The sequence below is a fragment of the Crocodylus porosus genome, unplaced genomic scaffold (genome assembly GCF_001723895.1).
Source record: "Crocodylus porosus isolate Cpor-Errol unplaced genomic scaffold, CroPor_comp1, whole genome shotgun sequence".
NCBI lineage: Eukaryota > Metazoa > Chordata > Crocodylia > Crocodylidae > Crocodylus > Crocodylus porosus.
Genome location: NW_017728948.1, coordinates 52127894 through 52146988, shown reverse-complemented (window position 1 = coordinate 52146988; position 19095 = coordinate 52127894). Strand labels below are relative to the sequence as shown.

Sequence of the window (19095 nt, the reverse complement as noted above, 5' to 3'; positions counted from 1 at the left end):
CCAATCAGATGACTTTTACTACTACCATCAATTAGGATAGACAGGTGTCACTATATCTGATAAAGATTTAGACAGCTTAACTGGATGTGGAACAGGTTAAGGTCACTTCCCACTTTAGACAAATACCTCTGTTAGCCCTGTCAGCTCCTCTTAACCTATATGAATTCTTCTACACTTCTAAGGTAACTGAATAATGAAATGGAAATGCTTTTAAAGAGACAGTTAGTCATTTGTTCTTTATTTCACTCCTGTATTTATCAATCTGGGTCTCTGTGGACATGGCCACTAGCAATTTATGCCAATTATTGTAGCAGTTTAGCCATGTTGTTCTCTTCCAGCCCTACAAGGTTATCTGGTCCAGGCCCCTCTTCAAAACAAGATCATCCCTGACTCAATCATCCCAGTCAAGTGTCTGCCTACACAGTTCTGGAAAATTTCCAGATGGCAATTCCACAACTTCTCTAGGTAACTTGTTCAATGCTAGACTACCCTTATAGTCAGCAAGGTTCTCCTAATCTACAATTTAAATTTCCTGTTCTGCTTGAAGCCATTGCCCCTAGTCCTGTCTCCTACAACTACCATCTCCATCTTCTTTACAGTTGCCCTTCAAGTATTTGGAGATTGTTATCAAATCCTGCCTCAGTCTTCTCCCCTTCAGACTAAATAACCCTAGCTCTTTCAGGCTTTCTTCATAAATGTTTCCCAAGCTACTTTTGTCCCTCTCTGCTGGGCTCCTAATCTAATCCACATCTTTCGTTAAGTGGGGTACCCAAACTGGACACAGTTCTCCAGATTAGGCCTCAAGTACCAAATAGAGTGGAAGAATCATTTTCCTTGATTTGCAGATGCTCCTGTTAAAACAACCCAGTGCATCAGGAGTGTCAAACATATGGCTCCCAGGCCATAACCAGCTGAGAGAGCCATTCCACCTCACTCAGTGGTCTACAGGAATATGGGAGCATGGCCTGCCACAGAATTCTGTTTCTGGGCCACACAGACATAGCTGTTGTCTGTTCAAGCGTTAGCAAGGGCTGTGCTGACACAGCCCTCCTTGCCCTGCTGCTGCCAAACCCATGCCACTCCAGCCTGGGAGGAACAGCACCACTAGAAATGATTCCAGGAGAGAGTCTGCAACCATCCCCCTGCTCTTTGTACTTTCCCCAGACCAGGGTGACTCTGGTTTGGGGAAAACATGGGCTGCTCCCCAATCCTCCCATTCCCAAGGGACTGGAGCAGCAAGTCAAAGCCCCCCGCCTCTCCCAACCTGCTTCTCACACCAAGGATTCCAGTCCAAGAGGCGGGCAGGAGCTTGCACCGCTGCTTCCTCTCAGCTGAGAAAACAGGCCTACAAAAAAATCCTCATCTAACTCCATGAGACTCTAATGCAAGAAGCAGGCAGGGGCTTTGTCCCACCATCCTAGGGAGAACCTCCCTCAGCCTTCCAGTTTATGGCCCAGCTGGCTTTCTCATGCCCTGCCCCCCAGCTGAGCAGCAGGGACAGGTGATTAAAAAGCCAGTGGAGACAGGAACGGTGTTTGAGGAAAGCCTCCCTAAGCCCAGCTCCACCAGCTTTTAAACTGCTGCCCCCACTGCCCACCTGAGTGGTGGAAGAGAGAGAAGAGGCAAGAAGAAGCAACCAAATGGAGGGAGTACTGAAGCCCCTACCCACTTCTTACACTGGGAACTCTCTTGTGAGAAGCAAACAGAGAGCAGCTGGCTACCCCTCCAGTTCCTGTTTCCATCAGTCCTGTAAACAACTGGTGACCCCAGTCTTGGGAAAGCAGAGGAGCTTTTCCCCAGCTCCACACCTACTGGTTCCCGGGAGTTAAGCTGGAAGAAAGTGTGCAGGTGTTCAGTCTCCAAGAGGATCTCCCAGGACCAATTTCTACCTGGTTTTGTCAGGTTATTTTTCTCCCATAGTAGCCATTTCTGCTCCAGGACAAAAAGATTTAATGTCTACAAACTGGGTTTCTACCAGGAGAAATATTCTCCCAGTTTCTGGAGAAATTAATATTCTCCCAATTTCTGGGCCACTGACAACCCAGAGAAGACAAGCCCTTTGAGGCTTTTCAGAGTGAGTGAAATAATTTATGGCTTTACAGGATAATAACAACATTCTTCATTTGCATGAAAATATGTTTATAAAAAGCAAGTGCCTTCCCCCCCACCCCAGAATAAGCAGTTTCCCACTATCCAAAATTATTCTCTTCAATTACCAAGCCAATCCTGCTCCACCCCTTTGCCACCAAGTACACTAATCACTTGTCCACTTCTTTGTTGCCAATCTTGTTGTCCTAAATCCACCAACACTTTTTTTCTCTATACCACCCATTGTTTTCCCACAAGCCACAAGTGATGTCCCTGACAGTTATGTATTCTCCCTTCATATAATCATCATTGACCTTTTCCTCATGCTGTCACAGATAACAACTTCTCTTTGTGCTTTGTTTTGGTTTTCAGGATGCTGTTCTCATCTTTCCATCATACTAATGTTGTTAAAGTATACCAGTTCTCATAGCCCACAGCACCCAGGTGAGTCATGTGGCTAGCATCACATCCAGCCACCTCTGACATCCTAGGGTGAATGACCAAGTAGCAATATTGAGCCAGGCTGGCTGTGGGCTACCTCCAACAAATCCAAACTCAATCCTGGGGAACTATAAGCCTCATCTACTCCTGCTCTCAATCACTCAGCCTGTATCTATTAATCTTTTCCCTCTCTCATGGTTGCTTCTCTTAGAATTCTGTTCTTCATTCCCTACTTTGTCCCTTTAAATTTTATTCAGGTGATTTAATCTGTTCTCTGAACAACAACTATACCATCTTTATCTGCATGATCAAAACACCTGTTTCTGTCCCAAGTGTCTCTGTTCAGTCTCAGCCAACTTTCAGTCCCTAATAACACTCCCATTAAGCTGAATTTGGTAGTATCTGAAGTTTTGTTTCTGCTTAAAAATAATTCTTTGTCCCACGCTTGAGAAGCCTTTGCTTATGAAATCTATACCGTCCTACCGTCCTCTTTCATCCACTTTCTCCAAACAAGGCAGTTCCCAAATTCAAGTGATCCTTCTTTTATGCTAATCCATCTCCTCCTCTCTCCATTGACCATATCCTGACCCAGTTATAACAGCCCTCTTTCCTCACACATTCAAATTACTACACCTAAAATTATTGCTTTTTCTACCTTCCCTGATCATGTGAGCTTCAGGTTCCCTTTTAGTTCCCTTCCCTGGCTCTTACTTGCCTTACTTATCAAACTACTTTTCCTCCAAGGTCCTGAACACTGTCCTTTCCTATGGCTTAAATCCCCCCCAACCTTTTTATTCAATTTAAACCTTTATTTTTCCCATGCATCTTCCCTTAATACTTGTGTTCTTTTGTACTACCCAAATTGATTAAAATAAACTCCCTTCCAATATAAGCAAAACCTCTTCCTCCTACTAGTTTATATTAAAACTTTTCACCATGACCAATGTTTATGTTATCTCCCAAATAATTGTATAAAAGTGGGTCTGTATCTGTATAATCAGCATAACAAAAGCAGTATAATTTATGTTTAGATAAACCTTAGGCTGCCGTACGCTGTTGATGTTGGATAAATACATTTTCCAACAAACAGGCTCCATGAATTCTTGAACTGCTGTATGGATTCTTGACCGAAGACTTATCCAGGAGAACACTAAAGTGGTTTCTCTTTGTCAGCTGCAACATCACTTCCATTTTAGATTATTATTCCAGACGCTCCCTTTTCCAAACTTATTCTCTGGAACATGTTTTAACAGTTTAAAATGAATTCTGTAAGAGTGACAGGAACAATATTTCATATAATACTAAAGAAGAACAGACCTCTAAGAGTTGTCTCAAATATTCTTTGTTCTCTCTAAATTGTTTTAGGTCTCTCTCCCTAACCCAAAAATAGATTTGTAATTCAACCACAATAGTGAAAAAAGACTTCAAAAAAATAATAATAAAAAATCACAGACTCACATAAACATAGATGGTGTACTCATATTTCTGTCATTTAAAACCTATTAAAATACATCGTTCAGTTAGGATTCTTGGACTCCATACTGCTAGAAATTTTAATTTATTTTTTCCTGCCTGTTCTTCATAATATAAATTGAGTAGCTTACTACACGCCAAATATTTTACTTTAGAACTTGTTCCTTTCAAAACAAGATAAAATATAGCTATTTGAGGTTTTACACACTGCCTCAAATAAAATATTATTTACATTTATGAGGACTAGAGCTACCCTTTTTTCAACACGATGATGAAATTATTCAGAGAAATGCCATAAATAGTGTATATTTAAAGAGAGGTGAACAGTTCATAAAGATGCTCATTGTCCAGTTCCGCTAGAAGAGATATATTTGGAGAAGTTCTCTGCAAAAAGAAAACTTCTAATTACAAGATATACACATACCCCACTGTGAAGCATAAAGCATTTCCTAACAAATTTTAATAATGCCTATTCTTTATATTAAGGGAGTAAAAAGCACAAGATTGTATAAATGCCCCTTAGCACAATACATTAGGATTTGCTGCACAGAAGTTCTGCAGTACTACAAAAGTAGCCAAAACACTAAAGTTTAACACAAATGTAAATAGCTAAAAAAACTAAAACCTAACTTAGATTATATAGGCAAGTTCAACTATAACTGTATTTTAAAAAGAACTAAGTCTCTTCTAAACAAGGTCAGTTCTGGGCCAGTACTTTGCACAGCAAATTCAGAAGAAAGTCTGTTTTTGAACTGTGAGCCACAGAAAAAGTCAGGTTCTGAAACCAACACAAATACTGTTTATTTGTGGGATCCATTAACTCCAGCATAACCTAAAAAAGCCAACAAGCTGAACTCAGGTTAAGTGGCATAACAGTACTTTAGTCAGGCTGCGAGTCACAGGACTGTAGCACGCCACATGTATGTAATATGCAAATACCTAAGAGCATTCACAGTTGTAGGTTAACTGTTGTCCCCGTAACAGCAGTGTTGGTAAAAACTATTTTGCAACAACACATGCACAACCCCCTCCCCCGCACACACACAACCCCCCCCTCAAATTTTGATCTGAATTACAGACAACCAATGGTTGTGTTGGTAAATGAATTCTATACACTTGTACAACAATATGAAAGGATAAAATATAAGGCTTACAAGAGGTATTTCTAGCAGGTATACGAAATCAGGGGCACAAGCTAACCTTTAAAGTTCTCATACTTAAGTTTCTTAAAATACTCTTGAAACAAATGCGTTAAACATGTGACGAAAGGTCCACAGAAATCTGTAAAAGCCCCAGCAAAACTAAGACACACCTCCATCCCATCCAAAATATGTCTGAAGAACATTAGATCAGCAGCCCCATTTGATTGTGCATTAGCACTTTTGAGGAAATAATGAAACACTTGAGCTTCTGATACAATAGTAAAAATCTGTGGTTAATTGTTTGTTTAAACTCACAATAGGAGCTGCTACAAAAACTTATTCTTAATCAATTCTCATTGCTTACACTGTATTTTTATTTGCAATAGACTTGTTTTAAAATGGACAATAAAGGTAATACTCAGGAATAAACAGCACATCCCCATCTGTTAGTGTAGGATTGTTCTACTCTATCTGGCAGCAGAAAGAATTGGTATAACTATAACCTAACAGTGTTCTCCTGAAACTAACATTCCTTATTCTTAATCTATTAAATAAGGAACTTTAACAATGCCTATCATTAATCAAACTTAAATATTTTTGTGATATGAATCAATATAGTACCAGAACACTAATTTCCTCTCTCTACTTGCCACAGTTACACATAGATCATTAAATCTTCACTATAGGGACAAGTATTTTACACTAGAAGTATGTGCAAAGAATTTAAGATATGCTCCTCACTATTCTGTGTCTTTGATTTAACTTTTGGCTAAAAAATTGGTACATTTTCTGCATTTTCTATTAAAGAACAACGGGTATGACAATGTGCTATTTTTTCTTAAAGGAAACTATGTACTTAATAGAAGGCAAAGTGAACAATTTTAAAAAGTTGTAATTTAATGTAAAAAGTTGTTCCTCTAAGATGCATTCAGCCTTGAAGTCCTCTGTTTATCCACAGACCAACTACAGGAAAGGCAGCAGAATGGCAAGCTGGGTTAATGAGCTGGGAAATTCATTCAGTGTCAAGTCATTCAGCTTTGGGTTTCTACAATGTAAATGCCAATAAAGGTGCTAATTATCTGCAAGTATGTTAGGGGTCTGCTTTATGACACCTGCATATTAGAAACTTGCTGAGGACCAAAAATACAAATTTCATCTCTTCAACTGAAAGGATAGGCAATTCCAGTCATCATTAATATGGTCCATATTTAAACCAATTTCCCCCTCTTTGCTTCCCCTCCTAAAAAATAGTTTTTAAATTAAATTTTAGATTCTGTTAAACAGTACAATCTGCAAAAAACAGCAGGGTGTGATCTAAACACACAGATTTCTATTGACCCTGTTTTGCCAGATATCTATCACATTACTGAGTTTCTTTGGCTCTTGCCTCCATTATTGGAAGCCAGGTTATTTGCAACATACAAAAATTTTTCTGCCACAAATCTTGTATTTTAGCATTAACTGTGCCACCCTTGCTAACAGCTTGCCTGAAATTGTAACTAGCTTAGTATTTATGAACACTTACAGTGTTTCACTTAAGTTTCCAGCAACCATGATACAGCCTAACTTTTCAAGCAATATTGCTTCCAAGTTATTTTAGAGAACTAAACCAGTAGCTCCACAGATGTTTTCTCTATAGCTATACCTGTAGTAACATACACATTTACATTAGAAATCTTATTAAAAACAGGTGTTTTAATAAGAGGCTTATTGTAAACAAATGCCATACTCCATTTAATTACCATCATGTGCAAACTAGCATCAAATATGGAATTCATATTATGTGTTAGCATACAAACAAGTAACAATTATGTATGCTTTGTCATTATGAGAACTTTGAGAGTTCTATTTGTTTTTATCCCCTGGCAACCTAAACATGACTTTGGTGGGAAAAGGCAGTATTTTCATTTTACAATGATGCGATTTTAGATTTTGTATATGCACATATACTTTTAAATATATACATGACTTTTGTCTTTGGTGGTTGAATTCGGAAAAAAACAGTTTTAAACACAAACCAATTACAAGTAGCAAAAGACCTTAGACTTTCTGGTCCAGCAGAGCAGCTTGGTGTGCTTTTGATTAATTAGGCTTCATCCCAAAGTTCTGTTTTTGACACAATCAGGAGTTTTGTCAGTGATTTCAATAATAGCAGAACTGGACCTTTAATACAGCTGGAAGTTTGGAATATTTTAACTGATCCTTATGGGCCAACATTTAATAGCACCAGATACTTCAACAATCTGTTTTTTAAATCAACATAGACATTACTTTACGAAGAAAGGTAAGGCAAAGACAACATGACAAAAGCAGAGAACTTAAGACACCACTCCATTCACTCATCTTCCCAAAGCAATGGCTATCACCTTCTTATGTAAATAATCAAATGAGTGAAAAAGGAAGGGGCCCCGTAAAAAAGGAATTACATCATTAACTCTTAAATGCTGGTGTTTAATGTGCTCATTGCCTGCAATGGACATTCTCTCAGGAAAATCCAAACCCAGCATGAAAAAAGTAGTAACTTTTCGTTATTTAGTGTAATTTTTAATTACTCAGTCACACAAATTTATAGCATGGGAAAAACTAACTGAAATTACAAACAAAAATCCAAACCTAGGTTAACTGTTGGTTAGGGATTATAGGTCTTAACTCCCCCAGCACTAATTTTAGATAAAAGTTTAAATTTCTCTTTATGGCAACACAGTTCAAACAACCTTGAGAAAATCAAAGCAAAAGAAATATGCCAAAGGCAATTTACAAAAGTCTAAAACCCATTTTTCAAAGGTACTTTAATTTGCTCACTTGTGCCTACTATAATCAAACTACTGCAGTTTTAACATTAAAACGCCCATACTTTCTTCGCCAAGTGGAAATCATCTCTGGCATGTACAACTATTACAGTTTTAATAATAATTTTTAAAAGACACCAATACTTTTCCCTTGCTAAAGAAAAGTGATGTTTGGCATGTACCTGCAAAGTAAGTTTTAATGAAGCTTCTCTCAGAAACTGGCATCTTAAACAGTAACATTAAAACTTGCAATAGTTCCTCGTGGTAATTATGTCCAAACAGTCTGTAATTTTTTTTTTTTGGAAATGCTACATTTGAGACCAAATGAAAAAAAAAAAGATAAAATAAAAGTTACATATTCATTGAAGGTGACTAGAAATATGCCACAAAATTATTTTTACAATACATTTCTGCAGAAATAATCCCTAGATGAAGCATTTTTATACACATATACAAAATTTAGACAGCAATATACACATAATCACAGTGAGGACGCTGGCAAGTTCACCAATTTGTAGTGTAAATACAAAATGCAAAGCAGCTTTCAAAGAGAACAATGCTACACAGCAAGCAGAGCTGGCCTGTTAAATAGCAAACACCGAAAGTTCCCTGCAAAAGGGATACAGTGCAAGAAAAGCAGCATGCACTTTGATACAAACAGCAGTTTATGGCTAATGGTTGACATAACTGTGGTAACAGTGACCCTTGAGCAGCTCTGCATAGTTAAATTCCTATGTCATCTGTTTTCCTTTATACCACTCCACAAATTCATCCAACAACACTGGCCCTGTAGAGAGAGATCAAATTATTATATTTCATTATATTTTTTCTCATCTTGAAAAATGAACTGAAGAATTAGGGTCATATGGAGAAAAAGAGAGGGAATTAAGAATACTTCTAAAGAAATAATACTTACAGGCCCCATCTTCATCATAATTACTGAGGTCAAGGTTAATTGTTCTGCTGAATTCTAGAACATTGCACCATTGGTCCTTGTTGATAACTTTGTATTTTGATTGCTGCTTGAGACAAGAAGCATAAATTATAAAAGGGATCCTGGTTTTCTCTGATAAAAAAAGTTGCAAATTCTCTGGTAAAACCCCCAAAATTCACGATAAAAATCAAACACCATTATATATACGTGTATATACATATATACACACACACGTATATACATACAGAGAGAGAGAGAGAGAGAGAGAGAGAGGCGCTGCTGGTCCCTCTCACTGTCCCCCAATAGCCCCCTGCCTTGCTGGTGCCCCTCACTCCCCAACCACAGCTACCCTGATCCTGCTGGTGCCCTCACACCCTGCCCCACTCCACAATCCCCTGGCCCTGCTGGTGCCCCTCACTCCACACCCACAGCTCCCTGCCCCTCCTTCCCCAGCCCTGTCAGAGGGGGCCCCTAGCTGCCAGGGCTACGGGGTCAGGGTCCACAGCCCCTACTCCCTGCAGCAGCACCCAACCCCCGGCTGCCACCTGCATGAGGCAGCGGCTGCTGCAGCATAGCAGAGCGTGGAGCCTGGCTCCCTCCTGCCAGAGGCAACACAGCTAAAGCAGAACCCATGCGGGGGGTGGGGGCAGGTGCAAGCTGCCCACTGTGGGTTCGGGCAGGTGGGGCTGGCTCCCCTCTGCTGAGTGCACTCCCAGGGACAGGGCAGAGGGAACCCGTGCCACCCAGATCTGTGCGTGGGTCAGGGATGGGCTTCCCACTGCTGGCTGGGGCTCCCTGCCTTGCTGCCCTCCCTCAGGAACTCTGCAGCCCAGCGGGTAAGCCCAATGTGGCAGGGCACAGTGGATCTGGGCAGGGAAGCTCAGTGCCACTGCGAGCTCTGCACTGCCCTGGTGAGAAACCACCCTTCAGCAGCGAGGGGCACAACCGCACACCGCCACCCCTGCTGCTGCCAGGTGGGCACGGGATGCCTTGCAGGGTGATACAGAGCTTGCAGCAGCAAGGAGCTTCCCCAGCTGGCCCCACTCTGCCCTGCAGCACTAGGTCCCACTCACTGGGCTGCAGAGGCCCTGGGGGAGGGCAGCAGGGCAGGGAGGCTAAGCCTGCCCCGGTCCCATATACAGAACTCTGCGCCCCCCCCACAGGTTTCTCTGTGCTCCCCACCCCTGCCCCCCAGAAGTGAGCGTAGCAGTGGAGAACCAGCCCCACCCCCACCTCCCAGACAAGCCGTCCATGGCCCCATCCCACTCCCTGCCAGGGCCCTGCAGCTGTGCATTCTGGCCCAGGGCCCCAAGCCTCAGGCACTGCCTAGCCGGGCAGCAGCCCCAGCCCTGCCCAACTTCTTCCCTCATTATGGAGGTAGGCCTCAATCCCCTGCCACTCCCACCATACTTACCTGTGGGAGTTGCCCTCTAGGCTGCCTGGCAGCCATGTGCATATACATGCACATGGCACCCCTTGCCTGACGACCCTCTCCCACGCCCCCCAGCCCCTTGCAGGCTAGAACTCTGCCAGCCTGCAGAGAGCTCTTTGCAAAAGTGCAAAATCTGTGCGTTTCTCCATTAAAATTAAAAATCCGCATTTCTCTCAGGTAAAAGGGGAAATCCGCAGTTTTTTCCATATTCCAATGGGAAACAAAACCTGGATCCCTAGCTATGCAACAAACTATGAAACAATTTAAGACTTAATACAATTCAAAATATGATAACGAACCCTGGATGAAGTTTAGGTTCACAGGAATCAAAACAGGAGTTAAATAAGCAACATTGAGCATAATTGAGCATAATATGTTTCTGTAATTATAAAGGATTTTGTAAAACCAAAGAAACAAAACAGTGAAATTTCTCATATTTACTCAATTCTAAGATAGGGTGTCATCACCCGTCCCCCCAATTCATCATGGGAGAAACAAAGCCTTGTCTTAGAATTACACTTCACAACTAAGAGCTGTGAGAAAACTGTGCAGGAGCCCAGCTCCCAGTTTCTCCCTCCCTGCCCTGCTCCTTTCTCCCCTACTCCTGCCATGGGGAGACAGCAGAAGGGAAAGGGGGAAAAGGAAGCAGGGCAGGAAAAACCTGTGGGGTGCCAAGCAGGGTTCTCAGCACAGCTGCTTCCTACAGTGTGGGCAGGAGCAACACTGCGGCTCCCCTGTACCATGATCAGCAAGAAAAGCAGCTGGGGGAGGAAGTAAATGGTAAGGTGGTAGTCACCAGGAGGGCTAGTGATATGGGGCAGGATGCTGGCTCCCCTATTCTGGCTTTCCCCATGCCTGCCCCTGCTTTCCCTGCCTCCTACTCCTTTCCCCCCCGAGCCACCCCCTTGCTTCTGCTTTTCCCACTGCATGCCCCACTGGTGCTGGTTCTTGATGCAGCAGTGGGGGGGACAAATTTAAGATGATCCCCCAATAATTAGATCCCAGATATGGACATTTATAACAAAAATTTAAAGTTACCTTAGCACTGAGTAAATATGGTAAGAAACAAGGAAAGAGCCACTCTGAACTCTATCCCATTTTAAATAAACCTCAGCAGCAAATGGCTTTTTAGGGACCAGATGTCAGATACACATGTAGTGCAAGGACCTGGGTATTGCACTTTAATGTTATGAAATTAACATTTAAAATTTGAATAGAAATCCTTTCATCTCAATCATTCATTGATGGCTGTCATTTCAATACTTAAATATTTCAAGATTAAAAAATAAAAATTAGACTGTTTCAGACTTTGCATCATACCTCTAGGAACTGATGGAATACTGGAAAAAGAGGCCACGTTTTTCCTAACAGAAGCCCCAACATGCACTTGGCAGTATTTATGTCTAGGCTGCGCTGGTCCTTCTCCTATCAGATGGAAAGCAGACAGTAACAATGTAATCTCTGTATTTTTCATTAGCACCATACAGCTAAATTATCAGTTCATTCTGAGCACATTGTAAAAAGTAAGGACAAATAGTAGAATTGTTAAGACTGTTAAGATTTTCTCCAATTAAAGGTAATGAGGTTTACTGTTGAAAACTGTAGTTACTGACCAGGCTACAGAAAGGTACTTTCCATGCTAACTGTAGTTTTTAAAGGTTCTCGCCTGTAGACACAGAATACAATTTTAGGATGCAACCTAAAATCTTTCTGGAAGGCAGTGGTTCTTCATCTTCTATTCATGTTCTACCTATGTCTTTCTGCGAACATTGCTATGTGAACCGTCAGAAAGGGATCTTGAGCCATAAGGAACATCACATCTGTGTTCAGGTGATCCACAAGGTAATTTGTCCTATATGCTGATTAAATTATGCCCAGATTCAATGAGCTATCAAGCAAACACAAGGAACACATGCAGTGAGAGGCAGTACATGGAGACTGTCCTACAGAACTCTGGTTTTCATTCCAGATGCAACAGTAATGTCAGCTTGGGCTAGTTACTTTTGAAATGGAAAACAATGCCTTTGTGTGTCATCTGTAACTGTAAGATTCATTACTGTTAATAAAGGAGTCAGTGAGGTACAAACTCATAAGAAAGGCAAAGTGCAGAACTTTATGTATTTAAATTTCTGTAAAAATATACACAAATTATATTAAATCAGGCCATTTTATATCTTACGTTTGCTTTCCATTTTAGTGTATGTGTATTCAAGTGAAACACTGTTAAATTCAAACACTCAGAAACTGGGAGGTAAAATCCCCTCAATTAAATTACTGCAATGATCTACCAATACTGAATATTAAAGAAGTTGCATAAGACAGTGCCAAGAGGGACTCAAATAATGTTCCACGGCATAGGCAGGTGTTCATTTGAAGTGCTAAAAATTTCAGGGAAATTTGCAGGTCCACAAAAGCACAGTGTCAAAAGCAGGTACAGCTAATCAAGTGCCTCTATGCAGTGATCGCAGCATGCTTTGCATGGGCCTCCATTTCCAGAGGAAAGCCCTAACTGGCTGGCTGCCCAGGGACTGGGAGCACACAGCCACAGCGTGCCTGGTCAGTTTCTACTGGCAAAGGCTCATCAATTTCACCTGCAGCTTGCAACAAATCCTGTCTGCCCACCCACCTTTCAGCTCCTGATCCAGCAGTGCCACCAGGTCCAGTGCATGCCACAGTCCTTGGCAAAAAGTCAAAGCCTGCCACTGCTTCTTCATAGAGCTTGTTCAACTGCTGTTTACATAGGACAACAGCCATGTAGCCAAGCCCTCAATTATGTCCACACGGTCTCCCGTTTGCCAACAAGTTTGGTGTAGGCAAGTCCACAGTGAGAAAGGCAGTGCAGGAGGTATTACTGGCTAACAAGCAGATGCTGACAGCGTACTTCACCCACCTCATTAACCCAAGGGTGGTTGGCAGCAGGAGGGTTCTGATGACTTAGTAGATGCTTCCCCAGCCAAGCATGCCAAGCTCATCTGCTGCACCAACCCCTCAGGCTCCCAGGACTTGCACCGTGCCAGGCCCTGGGCCTCAATTGACTGCAGAGTGCTGCACAAAGCATGCACACATCTGGCCCTTGGCTGGCACTGCACCACAGGGCTCTGAAGTCCCCTTTGCTTTAGGAGAGGGGCTGATCAGCCTCCCTTTTGAAACAGATATGGCATTTACTAATTGTAAAAGCTGAGCACAGACTCGGACATACCCACACGTGAGTGCAACCACCTACAATTTCTTGCTGTGTGCCCTCGCTTAGCTTGTTAATAATGTCAGAAATGCTGACACAACAGGAACAGATATTTCTATAAGGCAGGAGGATCTGGGAGGTGGATTTGTGAGGTGTTTTTTGGCGTGTTCACAAAAAGAGGACACCAAGCAGCAAGTCCATGTGGCGATCTGCAAATTGGCTCTGCCTCGAGGCAGTAAAATTTGACACGACAGAGTCCCTGGAGCCATGAGAGGGTGGAGGCAAGGAGTAAAGCCTCCTGAGATGCTGGAGGACTGAGCCATACCCTGTGACACTATGCATAACTATATAGAAATTACATCTGGTGCTAGAATACTTAGTATTGGCAAGTTACTGTTGGAAAGAGCTAACATTTTGTTGCAATATCACCTTTTTTTCTGTGACAAACCACTTAAACGGTTATATGCTTGCCTTTTTCCTGTGCTAAAAGTTGGATTTCTCACCACTTACATAATGCATGCCCATGGCTTCAGCCAGAGCTGACTATAACCTATAAATGTTCATGTTAGGAGAGTTTGGAGATCATTATTTAGCCAAGATGTTTTCAGGATTGCTTAATGGGATGACCAGCAATATTGGAAAACTATATCTGTATAAAGAACATAAGACAACAGCAGAGAAAAAACTTCCCTTACACGTTACAAAATATCCAACGTCTCATCTGTGAGAGTACTGTGTACATGAGGTAACCTAAATTTGTATAAAAACACCTATTTTAAAGGAACGTTACAGTTGCGAAGTCAAGCACTCATCAGTTACAAAAGGCTCAATTTAAGATAATCCTGCTTGAGTGCATATGTCCTGGTAACCTTTCAGCTGTATTGCCGCAGCATGTAAGAACCCAGTCGTAGACCAGGACCTCATTTGCTCTAGCTGCTGTACAAACACAGATCATAAAGGTAGTCCCTACCCTACAAAGCTTCCCTGCCCTTTCTGCACAGAAGCGGAGTCATTCAGTATGCAGGAAGCATGGCAATAATATGGCTGCTCAATTATTTTTTTTAACTCTCATTTAATGCAACTCCTGTTCTGGCTTTTACTACGCACAATTCAAAAGCTTACACTAAAATATTTTCTAAGAAATATTTTGCCTTTCACATTGCACTTACCACTGCAGTAACCACATGTCTCAGATACTCTTTTCCAAAACACCTTAGTATAGCAAAGTACTATTCTCATTTTATAAATCAAGCACACAGAAACATTAAGATCAAAATACTCAGAAATATCCACTAAATCTGTGCCCAAATGAAATAAATGAGTATGCAAATAAAAATACCTATGCTTCATTTTTTGTTACACTGATACTGAGTTTTGCATTTTCAGTTGAAGCTGGTAGTGCTCAGCACTTCAATGTCAAATCCTAGCTGATTTAATTGGGCATCCAGGAAAGCGGGCAAGTAAAACAAAGAGTCACTGATAAGACCAGATTTAAGTAAGTTGCCCCATTACAGAGAAAAAAGTAAAGTTAAAGATAGATCCAAGTTCTACTGGCCTGTATTTCAATAACTTTATTATAAGAATATTCTCTACACACTCCCAACCATGTCTCATTTAGTACATACCCAGCTTCTGAAGAGAACTGCGTCACTGGAATATAAAAATATGTGTGCGTGCTACTCGTGGCAAAGTCACAACAGGGAGAAGATCACAGTTATAATGGCCACATAAAAGAGGTCAATTACAATTCCTTTGCCTCTAACAGGATACTTGAATTCTGGGGTGGGCAAAATACCCTCCACAACTACAATACTGGAGTTATCATACAACACAGAAGCAAAGAATGCACTATTTAGCAAAAAGCTGTAGATCTGAGACAAGTTTTACTTTAGTATGCCAAATACCACTTTTACTTTTGTATGTTCAGTATGTAAATAACCTAGGAGTTTTTTCCTGCAAAACCTAATTACACATCACCTTTATTTGTAAGACTACGTTTGCACCAGAACTTCAGAAACTGCAATTAACGGAAATTTGCCATCTTAGGGCACAAGCAAGCCTCTGATATCTCTGTCTATGCCCCTTTTGCACATTCTTTAGATCAAGTCTCATAATTTTTCCCTCAGACTATACAGTTCAATAGGTTTCTTTCAGTTAGTCCCTTTATACATTTCTAGCCGCCCAATGGCACATCTGCCATGGCAGATTCTCTGACTGCATTCTTAACACATCCTAGATGCTTTTTCCTCCTTTTCTGGATCACTTTGGAGGAGTACTGAATTTTGAAAAATCTCAGCATTTCTTATAAAATCATTCCACTTAATATGAGCATTTTCCTGACACTTTAACTTGTGAAAGCATTTAGACATCTGTCTGTTTCTTTGGTGTATTTCTTCCCTTCACATCCACAGGTCAAGGATGAAATGAGTTAAGAGTTTCATAGCTGGTCTCTACAGTTGCAGATTTTCTGATGACCAAACTATTCTAAACTGGTGAAGGCAGATGATACATTACTGATTTGTAACTATTTGCTTCTCAGTGTCCTATTGGTTGGCATGGAAATGCTGAGGTCTGAAAACTCACATTTGTTTGCTTTCTAATGTAATTCTTGAGATAGGAAGTGCTGGGACTCTAATTTTTTTCCATTAAAAAAAACAAACACCCTTTTTAAAATACAAAATGGTATTTCAGTCTGGCTTCATGTTAACTGAGCTGCCATTTGGAGGACTGCTTACCAGCAGAATCTGAATTTTCTAGCCTACCTGTTAAAGCCATGCAATGCCTTTACCTATACTTTTGACAATATACTGTATCCTTGTTTGAGACCACTGACTGTTAAACTGTTAATTTAATTCTGCATTTATAGGGCAAGCTGAACCTCAATTATTTTTATAATTTCTCTAATCAGGATGTTCTAGTGAACTGCAATAGAAACTGTCAAATTCTCTCAAAATCTTAGCATAGGGCAGGTCAGTTTTTGCCATTCGTTGTTCTCTTTGAAGATTACTCAGGGTAAAAAAAATCTTATGATCTTTCAGATCAAAATCAAGTTTGCTCTTATCTCCGTTTTGCTGCAACTATTTACTTTATTTTTCTGCATCACAGAAGACATTAAAATTTATCCAATTACTGCAGTCGCTTATATCACCTTTCCTTGATATTTTGAAATATAGTATCATTTTTTTCAGAGACTTTCCTGGTTCTACACTTCACCGAAACATCCAGTTATTCATGAAATAAGAGTAAGCTTTCAATATTTGTTTCACTATTTTCCAGGTTGACTTAGCCAGGGTTTTCTCCAGCTATTAACATTTCATGGTTTTCTTTGAGAGATGTTGCAACACCTAGTTCTAGGTTCTTAATTTCTTTGTCAAGTTAATGGCTTGAGCTGAGTTGTTCACTGAAAATCTGTCTACTAGTCTCTCTCTATTCTTTTGTTAAGGGTTGGGTTTTTTTGTAAGAGATCCTCTAGAGAATATTGACTTGTTTGAGAAACATGCTGAGATTACCTTTTTCAGTAGCCTCTTCAACTTCTCCAGTATGTATTTCCTCTTGTCTTCTATTTACAGTTTTCTCCTATGTTTTATGCTGCAAAAAGCTATTTCTTTTTTGTAGGTATTTAAGGGGTAAGATACTTACTTTAGTTTGCTTACCTCCTTTGAAACAGTTCCCTGTATCCTTACTTATCCAGACTTTAGTTTCTTACCTAATAACTAGTTAACATCACAGTCACGCAAAAAGTTAACATTGATGTGTCATAATACTCATGGTGAACATAAATCCCACACATCTAGACCTGTTCAGATTAACTTTAAATTATTTTTGTAAAGTTTAATCTGTTAGCCTTCTGTTAATGTTTCTGTTGCTTTGGGGGACTTTGTTCTTTCCCACATGCTAATCTTCAGTTTTGCCACATAAATTGTGATCATTATAGAAGTCTGATCTTCTGTACGCTTTAACATTCTGGAGAGTAAATCTAGCTTTCCTTCCCATACACTGACAGTCAAGCTGAGTATTTCCAAGTTATCTTACAGAACCTGTTGTGAGGGAATGAAATTCCTTCCAATAATGATCCCTGATGCCGTACATGGGATCCTATGACCCCAGCTGACTTCCTGCCCTTTGGGCAGGGGGCTGGACTCGATGATCTCCCGAGGACCCTTCCAGCCCTAATGTCTATGAAATCTATGAAATACATTGTCCTACCTGTATATCTTCTATATTAGATATTATTCTGATTTGCTTGTTTCTAATAAGTACTAATTTCACAGTCTTCCAAAAGAGTTATGAATCAAAATTTACATCACAGACAGCTTTTTCCCTCAGGTTTCCAAGAAACAAAAACTCCTAGGTTTGTGTTGGAAAACCCCCCCCAGAGATCAGTACATAACTCAGTGGACTAGTAAATGAAGCTACGGGCTTTACACTAGAGACTTTTACCACATGATCTCTCTCTTCCTTCAAGTGCCAATAAAAAATTCTTTAAATTAGTCTGAGCCAGCACTGACAGCATTACTTTGACATCCCGTTTTAAAGCTCATTATGATGACACTGCACCTCATTACTTTTAATCATAGAAGTCTAGCCCAGCAGTACTCAACCTCTGTACCACAAGTCAAATGCAGCCACAGAACCTTGGAATCCGGCCTGTGGAGCTCCCCGGGGCTCAGAAAATTTGGCAGCAGTAACAGTTAAAACTTACACCCCTCCCCACTGCCAAAATCCCTAACTCTGCACGGTGGATCAGAGCCGGGCCACATCCTACCCCCTGCACAGCTGGTTTAATGCTGGCCCATGCCCCCTCTTCCCCACCCCCCCTATGGGTCTGGCCCATTCCCATTCCTTCCACCAGGCTAGGTTGGGGCTGGGTCACACCCATTTCTCCCTGGGCCACCCTGCCCCACCCCCTGCCCCCCCATATAATCAGCTGTATTAAGCCAGGCTGCCCTCACCCCTGCCTGGATGGCTGGATGGGTGCCTGATGCACCTGTCTCGGGTGCCAGATTGCAGCCACCAGTCAGATGCAGCCTGCAGAAAGACCAGACACTGCCCATCCAGCCCACAGAGGCAAAAGGTTGCCACTGATCTAGCCCATTCTGTTAAGCAGAAGGTCAAGGAGTTCCACTGTGAAGAACCTATAGAAAACATTTACTTGAAAAGAAAAAATTAAATTGGGCACTGCATTAAGAGTAACATTTGAGATACTGATTTTCTGCAAGTGTAACACATGGTTCTGTCCGACTTAATAGATTCCTCTGGAATTAATGCAGGTCTTACCCTGTTACAACTGCCTTTTTAATACAAAGGAGAAAAAATGTATTTTGGGCCTCAATGCCCAGTCATGCGTCTTCTGCAAGGCTATTATTACCTTGAAAAGGTTAAAAAATAGTGACAGTATTTCTTTCGAAATAGTCCCTTATATATGAAGTACCTGGATTTCCAATATACTAATATTATAAAAGCCTTAGTCTGTCTGTAATGCTTTATTTGCACTCTGATTAGCTGACTGAAACAATCAGAGTGCTCCAAGAGCATTCAAACAAGAGATGGCGCAGACACAGGGGATGGGGCGTGGGGGCCAGGCCAGCTGCAGGCAGTGGTGACAGAGCAGGGGG

At 41.2% G+C, this 19095-nt stretch overlaps 1 protein-coding gene across 1 annotated transcript in view; it reads right to left on the bottom strand.

Annotated features, from left to right (window-relative positions):
- Window positions 1–4690: 4690 nt before the first annotated feature.
- The window catches only part of DCUN1D4 (defective in cullin neddylation 1 domain containing 4), a 75480-nt gene continuing 61075 nt past the window's right edge, over window positions 4691–19095 (bottom strand). Inside the window, exons 9-11 of the mRNA XM_019553197.1 lie at window positions 11620–11724; window positions 8850–8952; window positions 4691–8720 (exon numbers count right to left, since the gene is read on the bottom strand). Coding sequence (XP_019408742.1) covers window positions 8665–8720; window positions 8850–8952; window positions 11620–11724 — 264 coding nt within the window. The 3' untranslated portion in view covers window positions 4691–8664. The remainder of the gene's footprint in view (window positions 8721–8849; window positions 8953–11619; window positions 11725–19095) is intronic.